A 20337-nucleotide genomic window follows, 5' to 3' on the forward strand; every position below is an offset into this window, starting at 1 on the left:
GATGATGATCCTTGGTTATAGTGAATAATTATTAAATTTCACATGACCCCCATCAGGAAAAATAAAATCACACAACCCCTGTTTGTTAAAGTGAAAATCACATAGGCCCCCGGCCCCTCCCCTTTAAATAATGAGCGGTCGCGGTCCCTTAATACCTGAACATTTATGCATTGATTTTTTGAAAAATATTTACAAAAATTACATATTAATGAGCCTTTTCAGTCAAATTGGACATTATCTGTTTAAAACATGCTCAGACCATTTTGTAGTTTCCAGAAAATACCTCATTATCGGGGGCCTACCCTATATGTAGCAGCCTGTACTTTTTACATCACCCTGAACAAAGACGTCATACGTCAAGAGGAATGTCAGCCTTCTTCGTAATCGAGCTCACGTGGTACATCTTTCATCGGAAGCCGATCTCTTTTACGAAACGAGTCAAGTGCAGGACCATCTTGTTTTCTGACGGGTGTAGGAAACAACCAAATAATCAAGATGGTAAGTATCATCCACCATCGATCATTTAAAATCCATGATATATATACTTTAAGCTTTGTGTAGATGTTAATTTTATGAGAAATCGTGTTATATTTGTGAGGAAAAATTGGAAAACAAATGAACATCTGTCACCGGCTTTATGTGTAAAATTATTGCGTAGCGTAGACACGATCGTCATCTTTGTGATTCAGAATTACAAATGTCTCTATGACTAATTTGGATTAAATATCAATATTTTAAATTGTCATTTTTGAAAACGGTGATCTTAAAGTTAATCTTAAATGAGATTTTCATTGTAACCCATAATTTAAATATTTTTTTAAGAATGCCGGCGTTCCCCGCGGTGATTAGTTTTTCAATTTCATGTGTTCAAGTTGGGCATGATTCTTTGGCATGACACGGGCATGACGGGCAGAAGAAGGTCATGAAAATGCATGTGACGCCCATGATTTGGTCATTCTTGCTATTGTGACAGTGTAAAAAGTGTAGTTATTCTTTCTAGCTGAATTTATACTCGATCGCTTTTGCAGAAAAGTGTTTCTCACTATCCAATATCACTCAGATTTTGTTAAGGAGAGCAGTAGAGTTAGAGAGTGATAGCTCTCACTCTCAAAACATGCAAAAGGCAGTCCGGGGGGGGGGGGTATACTGGTTACAGTAATACGGGAAAAAGAAATTGGCAGATTGAGAAAAAAAAGAGGGAGTAAAAAAGTATACAATGTAGAAAGACTTATCAAATTTAAAAAAATGTGTTTAGTACAACATGAGAATGGTATATTTTTTTCCCAACTTTCATAATTCTTCTTTGTCGATGAGTAGTGCAAGATCGGCATTGCATATGATGCGTTTTGCGTGCAGAGTCATTTGCATAGAACTGGGAGGTATTTTTAATACGGTAACAAAAGTTCTACTTTTCACCGATTTTGGAGCACATTCTTGACCAATTTGAACCAAATATAAGAAAGTTTGCGAGATTTGAATCTAATCAGACGAGCCATACAATAAAAACAGTAACAATTCTGAAAGAAATTGGCCCAAAGAGATGCATTCATGTGGATGAATTAAGAATGTGAAGCGGAGGGCCTTTAAAAGGGCATGAAACTCTTTGGGCATGAGCAGTTACAGCAAATATATATGGTGATTCACACCTAAGTAAGAAAGTAATTCCGCAAATTAGAACATCAATTTATACAAGTGCTATAAAACTTGGGATTTTTGAAAAATAATTACTCGATAATTAAAAAGTGAAATATAATATCAACCTAAATCTGACATTTGAAAGTTATCCTGACTGCATGTCTGACCAGAATGGACACGCATAACAACTCACAACATTTGCTAAGAACAGCACGCCTAGAAGCACACCCATAGCTCACAATTACGGTTTGCGATTTGTAGCACATCATCAGTTCAGGCATGAGAATTTTCCGTTTTAAAATGGAATTCAGTTTTTTTTTTTTAGTCAAATTTATTTAATTTCGGGCTGTTTTTGGTACTTTTTGCCCAATTTCACATGCAATTTCATTTTTTTAAAGGAAAGTGCAGTCTCATACCTGTTAATTTCAAAAGACAAGGCCTCGTACTTATTCCAAGGGCTTAAATGTAGCCAGCCATATAGGGAGAGTTTTACACACCAAAATTTGTAAATACACGCCCAGTTCTTGCCCACATGGCCTATAGGTAATACTACACAAATCTTTAATTTACTCTCCCAGGTTTTTGAATTTACACACCCTAACCTTCAAATCCTACCCAAGACCTTGACTTATGCCAAATTGTTTACCACAATCGCTGAGTGTCCACATAAATTATTGAAATGTTATATTTTGTCTTGCAGGTGAACTTTACTATAGACCAAATCCGTGGTATCATGGATAACAAGCACAATATACGAAACATGTCGGTCATTGCCCATGTGGACCACGGCAAGTCCACCTTGACCGACTCGCTTGTCAGCAAAGCTGGTATTATTGCTGGAGCTAAAGCTGGAGAAACTCGTTTCACTGATACCAGAAAGGACGAACAGGATCGATGTATTACTATCAAGTCAACGTGAGTAGTGGAATCAGAGTAACTCTCATGAAATAGATTTTTAAGCCTCATAAGCGCGCCGCCTGCCCCGCAGCCCTAGAATTCAGGATCTCAAAGGGCACAGCAACTTTTTTAGGGCATGTTGATAATTGCCTTGGATTTTCACTGAAAAGGCAAGGCAGCATGGCAGTTTGTAATTTTTCAAGAGGGCATCATGGTAACTGTGGAAAATTTGAGAAGGGCACCAAGGCAATTTTTCAAAAGTGAAGAAAACACACACAAACAGTCTGATAGATGATTTATAATGAAGGGGCAGGGCTGGGGCACCGATGGCAACTTCATTAAAGGGCACGGCAAGTGACTGCCATCGGTAAAGGACATATTTTGAGGGCATTACGGCAGTGGGGATGGGCACCCACGGCATTATGCTGTGGGTTAATTCGAGGGCTGTCGCCCAGATATTACTTAGGCTTGGAGAGAAAAGCGCAATCTTACATTTCTCGCCATGAATCTCAGTTTTTATTGGTTTTCTCACTTAAGATTAATCTACCAAGCAAAACTGTTTCTGTGCAGGATGTACCGCATTCGTTTATATGGGCTTATATTAGGGGAGGGTGTGCTAATTAAGTGTAATATTTGCTAGGGCTAAATAGACGGATATTAAGAAATTGTTAAGGGGGTACTACATCCCTGTGGTAAATTCGTGACTATTTTTGCATTTTTCTCAAAAAATAATAACACACTGATAACAAAAGTTATGTATATTATTGGGGCAAGGAATCCGATTACTACACTGAAATTTCAGTGACTAAAGGCAAGCGGTTCAGTTTATATGATAGAAAATGAGGTACATTCTAGCGGTACCTCTTTTCTTATCATAAATAACAAACCACTTGTCTTGGGTCACTGAAATTCCAGTGTAGTAACTGGATTCCTTGCCCCTATAATATACGTAACTTTTGCTACCACTGTGTTATTAGTTTTTGAGAAAAATGCAAAAATAGACAAAATTTATCGAGGGGTGTAGTACCCCTTAATAAGATTGATATGACATATATTGCCAAGTCACACATAGGTGCCATTTTCCAACCAACAGAGCAATCTCCATGTATTACGAATTGTCAGAAACTGATTTGAGCTATGTGGAACAGAAGCATGAAGGCAATGGTTTCTTGATCAACTTGATTGACTCTCCCGGGCACGTTGATTTCTCATCAGAGGTGACAGCTGCTCTTCGTGTAACTGATGGCGCTTTAGTTGTGGTAGATTGTGTCAGTGGTAAGTGACATTTTGTGTGAAATTTGTTTATTTTGGAAATTTGAAAATAATCAGCTTTATTGTTTTATACTTTCTAGGCATGTTACAACCTCTAGCCTCACACATATTAAAAAGCAACTCCTAAGTATAAGTTATATTAATTATAAAAGTTATTTCTTTCTGACGAAACAAGTCTGAATACGACTTGAAACTATGGGCGACACATATTTGGCATTTTGAACACTTTATCGGAGAATGTGCCTCAAGACAAGCGGTTCATTATTTATGACAAGAAATAAGGTACCGCTAGGATGTACCTCATTTCCTATCATATATATACTGAACCGCTTGTCTTGAGTCACTGAAATTTTAGTGTAGTAATTGGATTCCTTGCCCCAATAATATGCATAACTTTTGTTACCAGTGTGTTATTATTTTTTGAGAAAAATGCAAAAATAGTCACAAATTTACCACAGGGGTGTAGTACCCCCTTAACAAAGCATGTTTTATAGCCCAGTACCTGCAGGAAACAACATGATGTACTATTGTACTTCATAACCAAACTTGAATTTCTCCAGGCTCGGAAATCTGATGCGAATCACTTCGCACAAAGATACTCGCAAAACATCAACGTGGCGAATCCATTTGGATTAGTTTACAGAAAGACAAAAATATTTACTAAGTTTGACTCCCAGTTTGACTATATACTTCACTTCATACTCCTTTTTATTTTCCGGCAGGAGCAACTTAAAATTGGGTGGGGGTCATCGGGAAATCTTGCTGCATAAGAAATCTCATGCATGTTCAATATGTCTGGTTAATATCAGAGGCAGCTCAGACATCACGAGACATGTAAAATTGAAATAAAATGGATTCATATACAAAATAAAATTCACAGTTAAAAACATGTTGTTCATACTCAGGTGTATGTGTACAGACAGAGACTGTACTACGTCAAGCCATTGCAGAGAGGATCAAGCCAGTCGTCTTCATGAACAAAATGGACCGTGCCCTACTTGAGCTTCAGCTGGAAATGGAAGATCTCTACCAGACATTCCAGCGTATTGTAGAAAGTGTCAACGTCATTGTTGCCACCTACTCTACCGAGGATGGACCCATGGGTAACATCATGGTAGGTTTCAAGAAGGGAAAAATCCCTGTATTGTTAGAGTAGTTAAGGGTTGTACTTGAGCGTGATCATGTTATTTGCTCCGAAAATTGTGTTTTTTGATGTTAATTGTGTACAATATGTGTGTATAGACTTAACTACAAAACCTAAAGTAATATGTGACCCCCATCTCCTGGTCACGGTTAAATATTGTTGCTGAATGCTAATGCTTACTTTTGTGTGTAATCTTTTCACAGGTAGAACCAACAACTGGTACAGTTGGTTTTGGTTCTGGTCTTCATGGCTGGGCCTTCACTCTCAAGCAGTTTGCTGAGATATATGCAGTCAAGTTCAAGATAGAGCCAGCCAAACTGATGAAGCGTCTGTGGGGTGATCAGTTCTTCAGCCCCAAGGAAAAGAAGTGGTCAAACGCACAAAAGAAGGATATGTCCGTGGCTTCAACCAGTTCGTTCTAGATCCAATTTACAAGGTATGGTTGTATGAAACGAGGAGAGACTTAAAACCCCAAAACATCTTCATATTAAAAGCTGCAGAAGATACATGTAGGTAGTTGCTTTAAAAGTGAGGCAGCATCCTTTTAGGCATTTCACAATGGACAGATCCCAATTGCCGTAAAACGGGAAGAAGTGCTCAATTTTTTATGCCTCCACCGCGAGGCATACTGTTTTTGCAATGTCCGAGCTTCCGAGATTCCAAGCTTCCGTCCGTCCGGGGCTGTATCTCGGGCATGGATGGGCGGATTGACTTCAAATTTTCAGGATAGGTGGGTCATGGTCAAAAACTCTGGCTACTTTTTTTTTGGGTGGGGTTCAAGGTCATATACTGAGGTCAAAGGTCATTTAAGGTCAAATTACTACGTCCGTCCGTCCGGAGGCTGTATCTCGGGCATGGACGGGCGGATTGACTTCACATTTTCAGGATAGATGGGTCATGGTCAAAAACTCTGGCTACTTTTTTTGGGTGGGGTTCAAGGTCATATGCTGAGGTCAAAGGTCATTTAAGGTCAAATTACTAAAACTGTTGTATGGGCATGAAACTTGGTGGGTACAGTCAACATTTAGAGCCAAATTTTTGGAATGTCATTTCGGGGTCTCCCAGGGGTCATTTAAGGTCAAATTACTAAATATTGTCTTATGGGCATGAAACTTGGTGGGTACAGTCAACATTTGGAGTCAATTTTTTGGAACGTCATTTTGGGGTCATCCAGGGTCACCAGGGGTCATCTAAGGTCAAATTAATAAAATTGGTCGTATGGGCCTGAAACTTGGTAGGTACATTCAACATTTGGAGCCAATTTTTAGAAGGTCATTTCGGGGTCACCCAGGGGTCATATAAGGTCAAATTAATAAAATTGGTCATATGGGCATGAAACTTGGTGGGTACAGTCAACATTTAGAGCCAAATATTTGGCATGTCATTTTGGAGTCACCCAGGGGTCATTGGAGGTCAAATTACTAAAAATTGATTTGTACACATTTAAATTTCAATCGCCCCATGGTGGAGGCATCCCATTTGACGCCTTGCGTCGAAAACCGCGACGTTTCTAGTTCCTCTTTGTTTCTAATTACTAACAAGTAAATAATGTGCCGAAAAAGAAAGGTTCGTCTCAGCTTTCTACACACAGGTTTACTAAATTTTAGCACAGTTCTTATTCCTTGATATATTTTGGGGTTTTTTAGGCGCTACCATGATTGAGGCATACTGTTTTTATTACGGCTGTATTTCATGAATAGATAGGCAGATTGACTTCAAATTTTCAGGATAGGTGGGCTATGGTCAGAAACTGACTCTTTTGTTGTCTAATTTGCATATTTTTCTGTAGGTGTTTGATGCTGTGATGAACTTCAAGAAAGATGAAACCAAGGCTTTGTTGAGAAGCTCAATATCAAACTTTCCGCAGATGAGAAAGATATTGAAGGCAAACCCTTGATGAAGATTATGATGCGCAAGTGGCTCCCAGCTGGTGAAGCTCTACTTCAGATGATCACCATTCATCTTCCATCTCCTGTCACAGCTCAGAAGTACAGAGCAGAGATGTTGTATGAAGGACCTCAAGATGATGCAGCATGCATGGGTGAGTATGGAGAGAGGTCACCATCAAATGTGGTACCATTAAGGGGGTACTACACCCCTGGCCAATTTTGTGCCTATTTTTGCATTTTTTTATAGCGCATTGGTGACAAGTAAGATATGTATATTATAGGGGCAAGGACTACAACTATTGCACTGAAAATTCAGCAACTCAAGGCAAGTAGTTATTGGTTTATTGATCAAATATTGGTTTTCCCTCATTTTTGACTGTAACTTCATAAACTGTTGTCTGTGCTGAAATAAAATTTCCAGAGCTGTAGTTGTAGTCCTTGCCCCTATAATATATATATAAACGCATCCCAAAAAGAAAGTATCCAGTTTGATTTAGGTCCATAAGTCAAAGATGTGGTCTTAAATCAAGACCTACCAAAAGTATGTTACAGATCGATTTATTGCGCAGAGGTTGATACCCCATTTGTCCAAATCGATGCAGAATTGATGACACAATGACCTTTTAAATGCAATCACCTCAATTTCAAAAGTTGCAGTAAATTCCTACTGATTTGGTCACTGCTACTCAATATGGACAGCGATAGACCATGGCCAGGGCGCATCAGAAGTCTCGCTGAGAGCATGGGCCGCAGATGTCTGGCAATCATTGATGCAGCAGGAGGACATACCAGATATGGACTGTGAAGAGTGACGGGAAACATTGAGGAAGGAGTAAAGAGAATTTGTATTGAATAAAACACATGAAATGGAGTCAAACAGCCTTAGACCGTCTCTGTTATTGTGTACCTTTGTGAAGAATCTTGAGAAGCAGGAAAACAACATCAATAGGAATTACTGCAACTTTAAAAATTGAAGTGACTACATTTAAAAGATCACTGTGTCATTATTTCTGCATCGATTTGGACAAATGAGGTATCAAACTGTGCGGAATAAATTCATCTGTAACATACTTTTAGTAGGTCTTGATTTAAGACCACATCTTTCACTTATGGACCAAAATCAAACTGGATACTTTCTTTTTGGGATGCGTTTATATATATCTTACTTGTCACCAATGCGCTATAGTTTTAGATTTCACCCATAAAATACAGAATTCGGAAATCTTGGCCAAAACAATAATAGTTCATGTTTCAAAAGATAAACTGCCGTCAGTAATAGACTACCAACTGGATGATATCGTTTGACCATATTCAATTGTGTGGTAACATAGCTGGCTTTTGATTGGGGACTATTGTAAACTATGAATAAATTTGGCATTGACAATCACTCTAGTCTTAGCTTACACAAAATAATTACATGAAGGATCGACCCAAGTCAGGTCTAGCAGTATGCTAAATTTTCCATTAGTAAGTAACTTAGTGTAATCACTAAAATCATAATTATTTTTTGGGGGGACCTGCAAGGCCACTGTGTTTCAAGGGTAAATATGTGAGATGGAGCTTTATTGTGACGAGTACAGTGAGTAATTCACACTACAAGATGTGCAATGTGTGGATGTGATTTCAGTGGGACAAGCAACTTTGATGGGAAAAATTTATGAATTTGAAGAAAAAAAAGATTTTTGGATGCAAAATATGGATTTTGGGTTTTCTGAATATGGAAGGAGTTTGCATGTCTGCCATACAGAGATAAACATAAATTTCTACACCAAAGTTCAAAAGGAAATGTGAAGTGCTACCTTTGTCATCAAATTGATAGTCCTGAAGATTTTGACAATTTGCAATGAGTTGGATATCCTTGTATCTTGGTCTGTTTCTATTTACATGTTAAATTGAGTTACTTTTGTTTTTTCTAAAAGGTATCAAGAACTGTGATCCAGATGCACCTCTGATGATGTACATCTCCAAGATGGTACCGACATCAGACAAAGGAAGATTCTATGCTTTTGGCCGTGTGTTTTCTGGCAGAGTATCAACTGGTCTGAAATGCCGTATCATGGGCCCCAACTATGTACCAGGAAAGAAGGAAGACTTGTATGTCAAGAATATCCAGAGGTAAGGTTTGAAATGTCTTTGATAAACAAACAAACATGGTGACTAATTTATAGGGTCAATTTCAAATCAATGAACACAGCATGACAAATGCCCATGTTCCCACCACTCAACCATGAAATCGTATGGGCTGCCCATGAATTTTAAGGTGATTTTATTGTAAATTTCAAAATATAAACCCAATCGAAAAGTCATTATTAACTTGTGCTCCGTTTCAATTTTTTTTTTCAGGACTATTCTGATGATGGGTCGTTACACAGAGCCCATTGATGATGTACCTTGTGGTAACATTGTTGGTCTTGTAGGTGTTGATCAGTTCCTTGTCAAGACTGGTACCATCACAACATTTGATCAGGCTCACAACATGAAAGTAAGTATATAGTAAATAGTTTATGTAAACAAATCGAGTAATGTACTCTTACCTACATACTACATACACCTAGTGAATGCGACTGCAGCTTATTCGCATGAGAAGCTGTGAACCATTGCAATGCAACATGAGCTACTTTTTGATCCTCCCAACTGACAAAGTATTGCATTCGTTGAGATGCAGATCTTGGAAAAGGGGTCAGATAAAATTACCTCAATGTGACCCATTTCCCCCCTATTTTTTAACATGATTCTGTCAAATTCTCTTATCCTATAGGTGATGAAGTTCTCTGTCAGTCCTGTCGTCCGCGTTGCTGTAGAGGCTAAGAACCCAGCCGACTTGCCAAAACTTGTGGAAGGTCTGAAACGTCTGGCCAAATCAGATCCTATGGTACAATGTATGATTGAGGAATCTGGTGAACACATCATTGCTGGCGCTGGAGAACTTCACTTGGAAATTTGCCTCAAAGATTTGGAGGAGGATCACGCTTGCATCCCACTGAAGGTACAATTTCCACAATTTTATCTCTTCCTGTTGTTTCTAAGCAGCTTAAAAATTTCCTTGTAGGCTGCACACAATTTATAATTTCCCCAAAAGTAATTTCATATCTAACCTACTCTGCATAATTGAGATATGTGATGCGATCTAGCAAAGTCAGTTGGAACTCGGAAATACTGATTTTGAGATATAGCCAAATATTGGAAGTGTTTCCTGTTGTATTGGAAACCTTAATTGCTCATATCTTTGGAACTGGTTCAATTTCAACTGGATTTTCTGCAAATGCAGCTTTGTAATTATGCTTTTTACCATCCTATAAGAAAATTTAATATTTCTGAGTTCCAACTGATTTTGTTTGAACGCATCACATAATGTTCAGGGCTCGTGATAACCGATATTGCATCGCAGTTTGATACACTGCATCGCATGTTTACAATGCAAATACTTGACTATAAAATAGGCTTAATTTGATTACAAAATCATCAACCCAAGACCACCTGGAAAATTCCCAATGAGATGCATGGTATGGAATTTCTGGAAAGAAAACTTAGTTTGAATTATTTTCACCTTTATTTCCTCTTTTTACATCATTTTAATAATGAATATTAATATTATAGGTCTGTGAAAATACTATATCATTTAAAATACTTTGTATCTAAAGAGTCTTTGACTGGCATGACCCAGATAAAGTTGGGTTCTAAAGTGCAATGACTTAAATGAACCTTTTAGTTGCTGGGTTTGGGGATATTTTTTTGTCAACAAGGTCAAGGGGTCAATACAAGAGAAAGCTAATGAGTTTTCCATGCAGATCTGCATTGTCTTAACAGCTTGTAAGGCACCAGACAACTAACAACTAATGAATGAGAGTTAATGCTAAATTTATTCATGATATTGGTCAATATCAATACATGCTAAGATTCTTATGTTATCACAATTAACAACAGTCAAATAATTGATTTCATAAATAATAAGGATTTATGGTCGATAGAAAGAAAGTAGGGGTCATGTCAGCAAAATAATTACTAAAACAATTAAAAACTGCTATACAATATTTGAAAACTTTTATGCAAAATTGCAACTTGCATAGCAGTTTTGCTAAAACACAGCCGGCTGACCGTCTAGCATAATAAATTACATGTTTTGTTTAACCCACAGAAATCTGACCCTGTTGTATCATACCGTGAGACCATCGAGAGTACATCATCAGTGACGTGTCTGTCAAAATCACCCAACAAGCACAACCGTCTCTTCATGACGGCTCAGCAATTCCCAGATGGATTATCTGAAGATATTGACGATGTAAGTCAGGTTTTCTGGATTGTGGACCATTATCTCAATGTTTTGTACAGTCCTTGAATTGGAAATTTGGCCCTTGAAATTTTTTAATTTAAGATAAAAAGTATTGTCACAAGGCCAAAAAAAAGTGTGACTATGACTTTTGCAAAAAAGTATGTGCCACAATTTTGGCCAAATATAATCACATTTTCCAAAAATTATGCTTTAAGAAAAAATTGCACTTTTCACCACCCCATACATGTAATGTACAAAACGTTCTCTATTCAATGTTGTGACTGATTTGATTTATTTTCCTTTACCTTTCTGTCTCTGATCTCTCAGTTACCCATTCCAACCATCATTCAGTTCAAAACGATGATTTGTTGAAATTAATTTTGACATGAATGAGGTTTTCTTTGAAGCAGGGTTGTGATTTTTGCCTCCACCGCGAGGCATACTGTTTTTGCAATGTCCGAGCTTCTGTCCGTCCGGATGCTGTATCTTGGGCATGGATGGGCGGATTGACTTCAGATTTTCAGGATAGGTGGGTCATGGTAAAAACTCTGGATACTTTTTTTTGGGGTGAGGTTCAAGGTCATATACTGAGGTCAAAGGTCATTTGAGGTCAAATTACTAAAAACTGTTATATGGGCATGAAACTTGGTGGATACAGTCAACATTTAGAGCCAAATTTTTGGAAGGTCATTTCGGGGTCACTCAAGGGTCATCTAAGGTCAAATTACTAAATATTGTCTTATGGGCATGAAACTTGGTGGGTACAGTCAACATTTAGAGCCAAATTTTTGGCATGTCATTTTGGGGTCATCCAGGGTCAACCAAGGGTCATTACTAAAAATGGATTTGTACACATTTAAATCGCCTCATGGTGGAGGCATCCCATTCGACGTCGAAAACCGCGACGTTTCTAGTTTTTATTACCCCTGGATTTTGCCAGATTTCAAAAATTAGTTTTAACATCCTGTTGTTGATTTCAGGGAGATATCACCCCAAGACAAGATCCTAAGGAACGTGGAAGGATACTAGCAGACAAATATGACTGGGATGTAACTTGAAGCCCGTAAGATCTGGGCCTTTGCACCTGAAGGAATGGGACCCAACTTGTTGATGGACTGCACCAAGGGTGTACAATATTTGAACGAGATTAAGGACAGCGTTGTTGCAGGTCTGCAATGGGCATCCAAAGAGGTGAGTGAGTCGGGACTTGGTTAAATAAAACCTATTGAAAACTAAATGACTAAACCTGAAAAGTCCCTGGACTTTCATGCACCTTGTGTTGAAAACAATGTTGCTGTTGCATGAATAAATTCATGGAGCATATTCTGGCAGTGAAGTTCTGATGTCCTGATTTGCATCAAATGCCAGAAGCCTCCATTATGATGCTCATCACAGCAGGTACTTCTGCACACTCAACTGTGATTAGGCTTAAAAGAGAATTATGTTGGTTTTGGATAAAATTTTACTGCATTTCATTCACATCTACCTATTTGCCAACTACAAATTTTTGCATCTTTGTTTTTAGCACACAAGGACACAATTTTTGATTTTCTTTTTGTTAATAGCTATGCAAATAATTAACAGCTACCAGAATTAGATAAAGTCCACTCAACATTTGTAATTTTCCATCCGCAGGGTGTATTGTGTGAAGAAAACATGCGTGGTGTCAGGTTCAACATCCATGATGTAACATTGCATGCCGATGCTATCCATCGTGGTGGTGGACAGATCATCCCCACAGCTCGTCGTTGCCTCTATGCTTGTGTACTGACTGCCGAACCAAGACTGTTAGAGCCTGTATATCTTGTAGAAATTCAGGTAAGTGGATTGAAACTGATAGCTTGAAATAAAATGCACACTGCTTAAATCATATTTTTACTGTTTATTGATATCTCATTTCTTTAATAACATGTTCGAAAAAAAGGAAAGTTTGATAGTTCTATCAGGGAGTGGTGCTGGGCAATGTTTTCTAAATTAGTGGAGAGAAACGGATCCTTAACCTTTGAGCTTTTGATTGAGTACCGACCGGCACTGTTCAATATATTTTACCATTAACTTTTTTAAATAAATTTAAAATTTTTTAATATATTATTCATTTTTGGAAGATTGGGGGGGGGGTGCAACCCTGAAATAAGTAACATGAAGAGTGGAAGCAGTTACACCTCCACCAACCTTCTATAGAGCTCTACAATCTTTCTCTATAATACATGATTCACCAATATGAATATGTATGAAGATTTTGTAGATGAGCTTTTTGGTACTTGTGCCCAATGCGTCATGAAGACAAATGAGAGGGAGACAGCAAAAGGGTATCTTGCCATATCACACTTAAGTTGTGTACATTGTACATACAAATTTACCGAGGCAATCGCACACATTTCTAACCCGCATCTAAAACTATATTGTTTAACCATGTGGATTTAAGACAAATCTCAAGTCATGCCATTTCTTGTGAGACAAGTGGTTACATGAAACGCATCATTTCTCTACTTACATTGTGAATACATTATTTGAATGATTTAAAAAAAGTAATCTTATTTTTAATTTGTTTTATAGTGCCCAGAGGCTGCAATAGGAGGTATCTATGGAGTACTGAACAGAAGACGAGGACATGTCTTTGAGGAAGCCCAGACCCCAGGAACCCCTATGTTCATCGTCAAAGCTTACCTGCCTGTCAACGAATCATTTGGTGAGTACTCTCCACACCCAACTTGTAATACACTGGAGAAAACTCTTGTGGAGCTACCAGATCATTGGTTAGATAAATACTTTTTAAAGAGATTTTTTCAAGAAGTAAGAACATACCGTATTCTAACCTAATTAGGCCAACAAAAAATAGTTTGTCTTGAAGATTTTAAAATCCAATGCAGAATGTGATTATTATTTTTTTCTCTTCCTCCCGTCCTCCCCCCTCCCCGACTCAAAAACTCCCCGGTTTAAGCTATGAAGGGGATCTTGTGATGGTGTGGTTTCCTTCTATGTGTATATTCCATTATGGTTAAGTTTTTCTTTTTCCCCCAATACTTGCTAAGATGCGTATGGGTTACAGTGATATAACTAGGTAGGGGATAGCAGGGCCGAAAGTTCAAAACCTGATTAGATTTGCAGTGCAAATATGCTGATTTGCATAATTTATTCAGTAGGTTTGTATTTTTTCCCATTATCTGGAGATCCGAATAGGGTACAGAGATGTTACTTGGCAGGGTAGCACGGTCAGATAAACATTAAAAAAAAGCATGTTGTAAATACCTTCAGTAAAATCTTCTATATAGTCAATATGATCCCTCTGTGGTACCAAAACCCTCCCCTTCAATTAAATTGACCCTGACATCACTAAGTATGCATGAATGTTCGATATGGTGCAGCCATGCCTTGGCAAATACCAATGCATGGTATGGCGTGCACTGTACTATTTAGAGGTTAATAACTGCGCATCGGTTATTTGGAGGGCATTGTGAAAAATCTAAACATTTTGACTTTGGAACCGAGGAATATCCCGTGCGCCCGAGGATATTCCGAGGTCCAAAGCAAAATGTTTAGATTTTCACAATGCCCGACATATTACCGATGCAAAGTTATTAACCTCATTCATAACCGTCACTTTGATCTCTTCACTTTACAAAATAACATAAAATTTTGCTCAAAAGTTTGTAAAAATAGATGATTTTTACATCTTCCCTTTCCAAAAATCGATCAGGCTAAAACAGGACGACCAATAACAAAAGTGCGTATCACAATCTGTGCAAATATGGTAGCGCGCAATTCAAATACTGCAGCCAGCGCGCGCCAGAAGTTTGTTCGACGACAACAACACGCAAACGCCGGTCAATTGTATGCGCCATTGGAACAATTTACGCATTTTGCGGTCAATTGTGAGATATTAATGACCTCGATTTGCGTTCGCGTTTTCACAAATAACTAAATGTAATTGGATCGCACGCATCGCGTTTATTAATGAGGTTATGAATGGTTCTTAACAATGAGGATATTAACAAGTCTATGAAATGTTGTGACATTACAGGTTTCACTGCTGATCTACGATCCAACACCGGTGGACAGGCCTTCCCACAATGTGTATTTGATCACTGGCAGATCCTTCCTGGAGATCCATTTGGTACCACAACCAAGCCAGGTATCGTAGTAACAGACACACGTAAACGCAAGGGACTCAAAGAAGGCATCCCAGCACTGGATAATTACCTGGATAAAATGTAATCCATGTACACAAATGTAGGATTTACTAGCTTCTTGTTTGATTTAATTTATAAGGACAGTATATCAAAAACAGCAGTGTAACATAATTTAAAATGGGGAGTAAGCATAAGCACCATGCAATACAATTCTGGCTATGTCCTGCAGGCCATCCATTTGCTTGCTTTTAGTCGGCCAAACAACAGTAGTGAACTTATTCTGAAATGGAGAAATAGTCAATGTATTTTTGAAGCACCGACTGTGATATTCTAGAATCCGTTACTTAATTCAGTACCCAGTAGTAATTTCTGTTGATAATTTTGATGCTTTTGTTAACAAAATGTGGCATTAAAGAGCCTCCTGAGTAGTCAATATGTAGCATGCTTTTCGCTTTACAAGGTATATGTATCATAAAACCTTATTTATGCATGATGTCCGTATTATGCTTGTAATCTTATTAAAATATTGAATCATCATGGAGCTCTTGATGCTATGCATGTTAAGGTCATAAATCATATAGTTCCCTAAATCTGTATACATTGTATTAATCATTTTTTGTCAGAAGATTTTGATCAAACATGGGGTCACAATTCTACTACGGTACATGATTATGACTTAAACACATCTATGAAAATTTTTTTATTACGGTTGAGGGTTGTAGTGTAATTAACAAAGTGGTCTCCATTTTTTTGGCTATTTAAAATTTCGGATCAATAAGTTTGCACTCCCAGGAACTTACGCCTAGGCCCATTTTTTTAAGTCGCATATCTCGTGCCCTAACAACGTCAACAAATAAATCATGTGAAGATAACTGGTGATAATTGTGTTCATGATACTACCAATTTAATGTGAATAATTACAGAATTCATTCTATTTACTCCCAATTGTGTCCCTCTTGTTCAAATTTCTCTGTTGTCTTGTAACATCGCTGTACAGATCAGAAACATAGTATGAATGCTTGAGATCAATTATTGTAACAGTAGAAAGCGGGTCACTGTTACAAAGTTGGATGAAGCTGAGAAACAGGTGGTTGTGAAAGCAAATCTGGTATCAATTCAATATCCTTTTATTTGAAAGGATGTAAACTGTAAGTGAAGAATATTAACCAACTCATGTAGGGAAGTTGGAAAGGAAATATATTGAAGAATATATTGGAAGAATGCAAGAAAAAAGCAAACAAAAAAATAGTAAAATATGGAAATAATGGAATAAAAAAGAAAGCTTCCAAAATATTTAACTTAATCTAGTAGTGTGTCTGTTGTTTGTTATTGTTTTAACTATTCTGTAGACCAGGGAAAGAAATTGACTTTGTATAATAAACTGGTCTCAAAAAGAAACTTTCACAAGGTCATATCTTAAAATCCTGTCCCTAAAATGAACCAAAATTACACACCGGATTACTTCTTAGCCAATGAAAAAGAGTAAGTGGAAAAGTGTGGAACGGGGCTGCTTCAGCTTTTTCAAACACTTTCTTCAAGAAACCGGTCTTGCTCCACAGTATTACACTTGCTCACAGATTTCTTGTGTTGGGTGCTAATTATTGGGCTGTGAATGTGATCCAGGAAGCTGTTCCATGTCTGTGCATTTTGCTGCTGAGTCAGTTGGACAACTGTTTGGTTACTGACCAGTGTGAGTAGAGTAATGAAGTAATCCTGTGTGCAAGTTTGGTTCATTTTTATGGACAGCATTTTAAGATATGACCTGGTGAAGTTTCTTTTTGAGCCCAGTTTAGTTTGTGGCATGGATAGAAAAAAATAAGGATTCCGCTTGGACTCGAAACCAAGAAAATAGGGCATTTAAATCCCAAATTAGAATCTTGGCATCAGGAAATTTATATTTGCATCACAAATCACAACCCATCATAACTACTGTCTGTCCAAGACCCGCTTTTTAGAGCACGTCTGAAGGAAAGGACCTCATGTCATCACTAGTAGTGTGTCCATCAGTCGGTGCATGTGTAAATTTTGTCTTGTATGAAGAGTTCAAACCCTATTGTCATTTAATTTACTAAAAACATAGGTATTCACTACTTGCATGGTTCCGCCATTATGCACTATGTGCGGGTAGAGCCTCGAACTGGCAGCATACATGAATGGGAATTGAACCGGTTATATATTAAACATACTGTGTTAAGTTGCGTAATTCTTCCTTTTCATGTAGGCTCTCCCTACACATAGTGCATAATGACGGAATCATGCAAGCTAGGTTTCTTGATCATAGGGGGGAACATAAAAATTTCAGGGGTATAAAAAAACAAATTCCTGGTTGCATCTTTGAGTTTCCATTTTGGCCCATTGATAGTGGTGAATTTTGGTAGAACAGGTTCGCCTGGCCGATTTACTTAATTTTTTTTGTCAGGGGAGGGGGAAAATTTTGGTTACTTGGTGGCCATTTTGTATTTTCAAAGTGGCTGGCACCAGTGGCGTAGCTGCCGGGGGCAATTGCCCCCCCTGGCAAAATTTACCTATTTGGGCCCCGCCCCTAGTGCAAGAAAAAGGAGGGAGAAGAGGGCAGAGAGATGGAGAATCCATACGATATGCAATACCATACGATTATTATCAATAAGCCTGGCAAAAATAGTCTATTTGGGCCCTCTCCCCCCCCCCCAAGTGCAGGGAAATTTGGTGGATTTGGACCCCTGCCCCATACAGGCTTGCCCCCCCTTGGAAAAAATCCCAGCTACGCCGCTGGCTGTCACATTAATGGTATTTAAAAAATTGGTTTTCATTTTAAGTGAACCCTAAACTTCACAAATAACAAATCTGTATAAATTTCCAACGACCACAATTTTGGTGCTACATGGATATGAGACCAATGTTTTGCCTGAAATTTATTCCATACAAAAGCAACAACTCAAGACACAGCACCAGGAATTTTTTTGGGGGGATCCAAAATCAACAATTTGCACAAAATTGCTGCAAAAACTGGACATTTGGGGAAATTCACTCGATCACTGTTAAATGAGGGATATACTGCCCTCCGAGTCTAAAGCACTAATCCACTGTTGGCTGACTCGTAATGAATTTAACAAAAACCAACTCTAGATTTGGCATTATCTCAAACTCCCGAGGCAATACGGCATTCTCACAAAATCCAAATTTTGAAAAAAAACACTTGCAATTTTGTAAACAAAATCAAGAAAGTTCCCAAAATGTTGGATAGCACACTTTACCCAGTGGGGCCTACTTAATAAAATCTGCATATAGACCACAGAAGAAGCAGACTGTCTGTGCATGACTTGGATTTACAAAAATTCTCAAATGAAATATTTTGGCTAAAATCAAGATACAGAATGTGGGATAGCCCACTTGACCCATTACATTTCAGGGGCAAAATGTATCTATATCCAACAATAGTTTTGAGGGATGTCCTACTTTTACTTCTCAAAGAATATCTCTTGTTGACCTCTTTGGTAAAATTCCATAAGCCTTTGCGAGTAGACCATTTGACGTCACGCCGATAGAGGGCAGTAGAGCACAGTCCTGACAATGCCATATGAATAGGAACATGCATTGACCCTTGATCTATAATGTTGTATCAATCTCATTTTGACCTATATGTAGGATTCTTGAATACTGCTTACAGCTTATAGAGGCCGTCAGCGTGACGTCATATGCCGCCATCTTGTGGGTACGCGATGTGATGGTCGTTCGATCTCCATTCGTGAACAGCAAAATCACCGCGTTGATCCGCGATAACAGCTGCGTGGCAAGCTGCGCCCTGTGCGTAGTGTCCGACGCATGAACACACAGATCATTTGTACCCACAAGATGGCGAAAGGCTGACAGCCTCTATTTGTGACACGTTCATATCGTGTTGTATATCAATGGACAGCTAATCACTAACCTCAATCTGAGACCGTAATACCTAGGTATTATGGTCTCGGCCTAAATAGTGGGTTGAAAAACCATACACAGCCACAACAGCCTGGCACCTTACGCTCCTCACGAGCCTAGCCTGTGGGATGGCATTTCATTCTTCAACCAGGATTCGTCGCAGGTCATCCAATGTGGTTGCTCTGCTGTGGTTGTGTTTGGAACATGTATATTATGCAGCCTATATGTTCCACTTACTTTTATTGGGCAATATCAAAGATCCTGCAGGTAAATTAAGTAATTCTTGGCCAAGCTCGAACGTACCTGTTGCGTCCATGTAGCATAATAAGCGTTTACGCAATTTAAGACGCATGCATGCTTTCTTGCGTGTATTTACCTGTTCAGGAGCCACTTGCGTTCTGTGTTCAAGCTTGGCCAAGAATTGCCTAATTGACCTGTAGATACAAAATCTACCATTTTCCACTATAGACGAATCCAACGAGCCAAGTCATGGTCAGAATTTGGTCGGCCATGACGGGTCCCCGCATGCACCACACTGGTGCAATTGGGTGGATTAAAGCCGCTTAAAAATCGATGTTAAAGATTCTTTTGTGTTGTAAACTGTCATCATTCTTTTGTCTCACGTGTAACACAGTGATAGAATGCAGTTTAAAATACCCTCCAAGGCCGCATTATTTCACATTTTATGTGAGATTAAGCCGACGGGGACCCAACTTTGGCAGCCATTAAGGTATAGGAATGTGTGAATTTGGATTAGTCTATAATGATCATGCCTACAGTGCACAATGGTAGATTTTGTATCGAGGGCCTATAATAAGGAGTATTTTGTGATTATAGCTTATCCTTTTCCTGTTTGAGTCGATATCCACAGGTTTCCGTTAGTTTAAAAATCTTGGAATTTTTTTAAGGAAAGTGGGGGATGAGGCTATGGATCACAAAATGCCTTAAGACTAGCGGTATTGACACAATATTATGGCGCTGCAGGGATTGGGTCAAGTTGTTTGAATTGCTGGGACCCATACAATACCAGAAACAAGTACCCCTACATCACCTTGCAGTGTTGCATATGTAAGACCACAGAACAATATAATATTGCAAGGATACCATCATACAAACATTTTTTCTGAGAGAAAAAGAAAAAAAAGTTATCATGATAAAATTTCCTCCAATTTCCATTTACTTGAGAGACACCATTCATTATAG

General features: G+C 38.4%; 1 protein-coding gene across 1 annotated transcript; it reads left to right on the forward strand.

Annotated features, from left to right (window-relative positions):
- The first annotated feature begins 349 nt into the window (after positions 1-349).
- On the forward strand, positions 350-16540 carry LOC140158809 (elongation factor 2-like). Its single transcript, XM_072182033.1, is given in 17 exon segments — positions 350-498; positions 2336-2550; positions 3626-3807; positions 4710-4918; positions 5152-5338; positions 5341-5384; positions 6738-6783; positions 6786-6989; positions 8757-8952; positions 9181-9319; positions 9596-9823; positions 10973-11116; positions 12088-12162; positions 12164-12298; positions 12743-12925; positions 13664-13796; positions 15129-16540. Coding segments are annotated over 17 exon segments (2517 nt in total). The 5' UTR covers positions 350-495; the 3' UTR covers positions 15323-16540.
- The last annotated feature ends 3797 nt before the right edge of the window (positions 16541-20337 follow it).

This window comes from Amphiura filiformis, chromosome 8 (assembly GCF_039555335.1).
Source record: "Amphiura filiformis chromosome 8, Afil_fr2py, whole genome shotgun sequence".
In the NCBI taxonomy this organism is placed as follows: Eukaryota; Metazoa; Echinodermata; class Ophiuroidea; order Amphilepidida; family Amphiuridae; genus Amphiura; species Amphiura filiformis.